The 6957-nt window shown below is 35.0% G+C and overlaps 1 protein-coding gene across 1 annotated transcript; it reads right to left on the minus strand.

The window, feature by feature from the left end:
• Nucleotides 1–2811: 2811 nt before the first annotated feature.
• On the minus strand, nucleotides 2812–4115 carry LOC142161802 (nectarin-1-like). The gene is made up of 2 exons (XM_075221746.1): nucleotides 3787–4115; nucleotides 2812–3492 (listed from the first exon to the last, which is right to left on the minus strand). Exons 1-2 carry the CDS (start codon nucleotides 3926–3928, stop codon nucleotides 2948–2950), a joined length of 687 nt encoding a protein of 228 aa, XP_075077847.1. The 5' UTR covers nucleotides 3929–4115; the 3' UTR covers nucleotides 2812–2947.
• Nucleotides 4116–6957: the final 2842 nt, after the last annotated feature.

Raw genomic sequence — 6957 nt, forward strand, 5'->3', positions numbered from 1 at the left:
TATGAGATATTTAACTAATTTTCTATTAAGACGGGTACATATGATCCATAATCCCGTCAGGGCCCTTTAAAGTACTAATTTCCTTTTTCAAGTACTCTACAATCTCCAATACAAAGAACTCATAAACGTCATTAAACCTTAGATCTTCTACCTCCTTATTACCTTTAGTTGAAATAAGATTAGTACTATTAGTCATTTCAAAATCTAACAAGAAGTAACTAATTATCTTATAAGTGCTTGCAGATGCATATTGTGTGATAGGAAGTTGGGAGTATGAAACCCTAGAGTCGAACTCACCGAGAGTTACAGCCTTGCTTAGGAACTAAAAGGGGTCACTAGCGTTAGCAGCATACGTAATGATTGTTTCAGGCGAGGATAACCGTGCCCGCTGCCCTATAAGCCATTTATAAGCATCACCGTAAGTATCAAACTTTTGACAATGAAAAGCGGCTACATTTGTAAAACCCAGCACTTATAAGGTTCTGATGGAGAAGGATTTACGTTCTTAGATCTTTAACTGGACGCTTAGAGAATACTTTTAAAGACCTCGCTAAATCACGTTCATGGAAATGTAATACTCCCGCACGATAAATCCTACCGCGGAAGTCAACGAATGCGGGCAGATAAAATTCGCTATTTCTAGTATAAAGGATTCATAACGGGCGCGTTGGATATCCGTCAAGAACGCTTTGAGCAAACCAGGATATTTGACATCAAACTTACCCTCTAAAAAACTTAGGTAAGTCTCCCTCATCTTATTGGATGTCGCAGCGATATTTAACGATGCAAGATGCTTCGGCATAAGTAGACCGGTCTCCACTAATCTATTATAATTATTATTAATAAAATCTAAGACACCCACATTTATCTCAAAACCCTCCCCCTGTAATGCGTTCATAGTCTCACACATTTTCTGGTAGTTATTATCCAATAATATATTAAAATTGTTCTTAGCGCGGGATGCTAATAGGTTATACCTATTATATAAATAGAAATCCCTGATAGGTACGCTTAAATAACCTCCAGTAATATCAGATAGTGATTTAGGCGCCTCCCCCTCTCTTTTAGTCGAGGTACAACATCGCAGCTTTTTGGATGACATACCATAGGTAGATTTAACTGGATCGGCAGAATGCTTATATCAAAATTGCAAATAACATGTGATGGCTTTTGTTTGTAATACTTACCCTTCTCTTTTTTATCAACCCTTTTAGCAGTAAAAGATAAATCGTTAGATATTGTTATCACATTTCTATCTAATAAAAATTCTACCAATAAACAACCTATATTCTTAGTATTCGCACTATCAGGTACAACTACCCCGCCGCATCGCTGTCTACCGATGCTTTCTTTCTTTCAAACATCAATCTAGCATGAATTCTAGACATGCTATCTAGTAGGTTTACTAGGGTAGAAAGGCGAACAACAGGGCTCTCATTAATACTATTGAAGATGTAGCCGAATATATAAACAATTATACCTTCCAATATATACTGATGAAACATGTTTAGAACTGCCAACTCCTCGGAAGTAAGTTTATTACTACCCTTAAGGTATTCCTTAGCAGAGGGTGCATCTGTCTTAATCAAAAGATTTATTATCATAGGTGTAGCCTCAAACATGCTCTGTATATCATCATGTGGATAGGCTAGCTCTTCAATCTTACTTTGTAATTGAATTAATCTATGATCACTATCGTACTTGTCAACTTTAGATTTACGCAACAATTCCAAGACTGCATTTTGATATTTAGTGTAATATGGCCAAATTTTCATAACATTTGCCATGACATAATATCCATTATAACAAATTTGTGGATCATGACATTTGCTATGACATAATATCCATTATTAGGCCAAGAATTTCTTGCTATAAATAGAGGAGTTTCTCCTCATTTGAAAACACACCAATTCAAGAGCTTTCCACTCTTGTCTTTCTTTCTCCTCCTTTATTTCATTATAGAGTATTTTGTAAGAGAGTGAGTGTTGGGAAACACTTGTGTGAACCCTTTCTTTGGAGTGAACTTGTGAGGTTATTCTCTTAGGGTATTTGGGATTAATTAGAGTGTTTACTCTAATTTTGTACTCTCTTTTGTACTCTTATTATTATAGTAAATTGCTTCTCTCCGCTTGTGGACGTAGGTCACTTTGACCGAACCACGTTAAATTTGTGTCTTCTTTATCTACTTTAATTGTCGTTGTTATCAACTTTCATTGTCTTTGTTATTGTCATTATACCGTTGTTTTGCTAAATTCCGTACTACCCGGGTTCCCGATCCTAACAGAAATATTGGTGCTAGTTGGATGTTCATTAACATAAAATTCATCATCGAGTAGAGCCTTATAAAACTTACCTAAGACCTCACTATATTTAGTATCTCTTTTATACGATCTGCAAGAATAAAGGCTCCTGGCCATCCTAATATTATTCGGGGCTCAATTATGAAAACGAAACATGATTGACTTTTTTCTCTCTTTATAGTATAATTAAAACCCTAGAAATTGTGTTAGTTTTCCTCACCCAGCGCCAAACCCGGTAGCTCCCATCTGGGAGAGATCAAAAAGCTTAACATTTTCTACATATATCTTTTTGAATTTTTATTAGACCTTTTAATGAAAAATGACACTCTATAAACAGCATGCATGCTTTCCGATCGACATGAAATTACACCTAGGATCTCATAATTTCATATGAAAAATAATTTATGCAGCATTTTGCATAGTTTAATTTCTTCGCATGTATATAGCAAAAATCCAACAATCAACAGTATAAAATTAAAATGAGAAAGCAAGAGTAACATAGTGTTTGATATTTGCAAAACCAAAAGTTGCAAAAGTTATTTTGGAGCGCGCATCCAACATTAATAACCTACACACTCATTGACAATTATTAACAGGTTCTCAATGAAAATCCATGTCTTACTCCACTATTATATATATTCTAAATTCTAAAATTTCTTGGCAGGTGCAAACTTTGACTTGATCTGCTGAACATCCTCAGTATTAATTTGGAATGTCTGAGCCAAGATATCATCTGGCACAGTTGGTGAAGCAGCAAACAAAGTGGCTGCTATTGACTGAGTCCCAGGAAACTGGCTATTGAAAGCAGAAATAACAGCTGCTGGAACTTTGCCATTATTCTTCTGAAAATGGACAAGTCCTCTAGGAAAAACAAAAACTTCGCCCTTTGTAATTTGCTTTGAGACGAGTACATTGGCAGTAGTAATGAAGCCAACTTTCAATTCACCTTCCAAAACAAAGACCATTTCAGAGGCACGTGGGTGGGTGTGGGGTGGGTTAATACCACCAGGGGCATAGTCAATTCGAGAGAGGGATACACCAAGTGTGTTAAGCCCAGGAACTTTCTCAACATTTGCGGCTGTTACTACCGAACCAAATGTGTTGTTTGTGGCTCCAGGCTTTGAAATGGCCAACGACGAGAAATCTGCCGCCGTGAAATTCTTCTTGCAAGGGAATCCGTTCACCTTCACCACTGTTTCATGCACAATTAGCGCTAGCTGCTAATGTATAACATAATCATAATCATAATTTTCTTGATAAGGGTGATTAGAAATCTGGTAAAAATAATAAGTAATACTACGCTTTTACAAATTAAATTTACGTTAACGGTGTAATAATTCTTTTTTCAAAAATTATTTTTAGAAAAAATGACTCCCGTCATACTACACAACCGAAAAGAAGAACAGCAAGAAGAAATCTTCATTTGAAGGAAGAAAAAAAAAGAAGAAACGATAATTTTGTCATAAAAAGGGGGATCCAATATTACTTGAGTTGAGATCAGCAACACAAACATCTTGGAGCATGTCCTCATCTGCTGCAAAACAATATCTGCCTATGCTAATGGCTAACAAAAACAACATCGTTGTCACCATACTTTGAAATATCTTATTAATTCCAAAGGCAGCCATAATATGGTGATGAGTTCTAGTGTATTTGTTTTTAAAAATAAGGAAGGACCACAAGCTCAAGGAGAAGAAGACTTGTTAATATTTCTCTTTAATTAATTTGACGATGCTGAGAGAAATTGGAGTGGCTTCATTTATAGGAAAAACTTGAAAGGCTTTAATTTGGTATTGGAATTGACGTGAAATTAGGTGTTTGTGTAAAAGAATTATAACATTGATATATATATATATATATATATATATATATATATATATATATATGTAGCGAGGAGTAATTGAGTATTGCTACACTTAAATTTGACGTGAGATGAAACATGAGTGAAGAAATTAAATAGAGTGGTCAAAATACTAAACCAAATAAAGAAAAGCCTTGCTTCAAAATAGGAGTCTCTTTTTTTCTTCTTTTTGGTGATGTTGACTTCTGGGCTCTGGCTCTTCTTGCATCTTCTACGAACTAGAGCGTATTTGGGTGTTTAATTTTTTATTAAAAAGAAAAGAATTATGGGTTCTTCTTCATGCACGAGACAAAATTAGGATATACTGGTAATCAATCCTATGTGTGGCTTGGTCTAGCTATGTTGTTGGACTCTCTATATTAGGAGCTTGGGACAACATCTTATGGTAAAAGGAGATGGCCGAGATAGTTTCTATATAAGTTTCTCACTTGTTATACTCTGTAAAGCTGAAAACTTTAGAGATTCTTGCACAAATATACAAAACAAATACAACATATTGCATCTGTATAGCCATGCTGCCCATGCTTTAAAGTTTACGTCCGCAGAACCGATGTTTTCCGCAATAATGCTTATACACATAGCATATAATATTATACAACATTATACACGTATATAAGCCTGTTGTGAACACAACCTACATATGTATCAACTTTATATAAAGTGTATAGTGATGTATCAACTTTATATAAAGTGTATAATGATGTATAAGAGGTGCTTATACACGCTTTTACATTACCGTTAAATAAAATTATACAAAAACTTGATTTCACCTCCTATGAACTTCAATTCAGGGAAAACATCACCAAATAACTTTAAATTTTAACAACTTTAAAATGATATCCCAACAAAGCCTAATCATTAATTTGACAAAAAAAGTTCAATATATCACAAAACCTATTTATGAGTTTTCAAGTTTTTCAAAATATATCTCAACGATGAAGTTTTTTTCACTTTAACAATGGCGGGGCAGCAAAAGAGCATTGAATCAGATATTAATCAAGCCTCTTTCGTTTTTCTTCTTTGAAATCTTTGAGCCATAGGCTAAATCAGGTGAGAAAAACGAATTAATATAGGCTTAATATTTGTTTTGGTCAAGGAAGATATTATATATTAGATAACTTAAATAACTGTCTGTTCCTTCATGAAATGGGGCATGGACATCGTAGGGCCGTTGCCTCAAGCTAAAGAAAAGGTACGGTTTCTGTTAGTTTTAACATATTATTTTTCAAAATGGGTAGAAGCGGGTGCTTTTAAACAAGTGCGAGAAAAAGAAGTTATGGATTTCATTTGGCAAAATATTATATGCCGATTTGGAGTTCCAAAGGAGATTGTATACGGAGTAGAAACTTTGATTCCGGTAAAGATAGGTGAACCAAGTACGAGGTATACGTATGCCACTGAAGCAACAAATGATGAAGAGTTGCGGGTAAATTTGGATTAAATAGAAGAAAGGAGAGAAGCAACATTAATTCGAATGGCGGCTCAAAATCATATATATGATTGAACGATATTATAACAGTAAAGCCAATTTGAGGTATTTTACGATTGGGGACTTCGTCCTCAAAAAGGTGTTCCAGTCAACAAAAGCGGCAAACGCAGAAAAGCTGAGCCCAAATTAGGAAGGCCCGTATAGAGTTAGAGGCATTGCTGGGAAAGGAGCGTATTAGTTGGAAACCATGGACGGCAAAGTGTTACCATCAAATTGGAATGCATTCCATTTGAAGAAGTACTACTTCTAAACGAGGATAATACCCACGGCCAGGTATCATGAAAGTTCAATTTTATTTTGTTCTTTTGAATTTTACTAACCATTTTAGATGATAGGCAAAACGTTGGCCCGTACCAAATGATGATATTAGACCCAAAAGACACGCAGAATACTGAATTATTCCCTGTATGGGTTACAACTTTCTGATGGAAAAAGGGTTATGCAGTCATCATCTAAAAAGTTATCTCCGAGTCCCGTTTTATATTTTCTTTTTCAGAAAAAGGACCAAAAGAAAGGAGTTGATCCAGTATTTGAGATTTCATACTTCATTGCTCTAACACCGGGGGAACTATGCATATAGAAGATTACACAAGGAAGAAAGATATATACCAAGGGCATAGTTCAGTCTGAATCAAAACCTTGAAGAAACCCTTGAAAAGTTTTCAAAGAAGTTCAAACTCGCAAAAAGGATGCAAGATATTCCCACGAGCTTCTAGGTTAAGGCAATAAATTTAGTCACGGGAGAATAGACCCGAATTTGTAAACCTGCTACAATGAAAGTAGTTATGAAAATATTGTATGAACAGTTATGAAAATGATGTACATAATTTATTAATTTGAGAGTTCGAAACATAAAACTTCCTCAAATTATTTCTCTTTTCATATCTACTTTATGTTTCATATATTTGCACTAATATGAAGATGAGACTTCATCTTCATCAGTGTCGTTAATATTAAAGGGCCCCCTATTATATAAACTCGTGTACATCTATTAAAGCATTTTAAGTACAAGAATAAGCTCAAATATTAAAAGGGCAGAAGAATAATATGCGGCAAAAGCAATAAAGATATTTATATCATAACCTCAAAGAACCGGGGGGGGGGGTATTTATATCATAACTCCCAAAAAAGACAAGGGCAGTAAAACCTTCCAAAACATTGTTCAAAAAATACGAGGGAGTTCGAAACAAAAACCAATAAACACACACTTTCAAAAAAAAGTCTGGAAAAGGGAAAAGCTAAGGAGCATCATCAACAGGAGAAGAAGGATAGACTTGGGGAGAAGAGGGTTGAACATCAGCTTTACC

This window comes from Nicotiana tabacum, chromosome 9 (assembly GCF_000715075.1).
Source record: "Nicotiana tabacum cultivar K326 chromosome 9, ASM71507v2, whole genome shotgun sequence".
NCBI lineage: Eukaryota > Viridiplantae > Streptophyta > Magnoliopsida > Solanales > Solanaceae > Nicotiana > Nicotiana tabacum.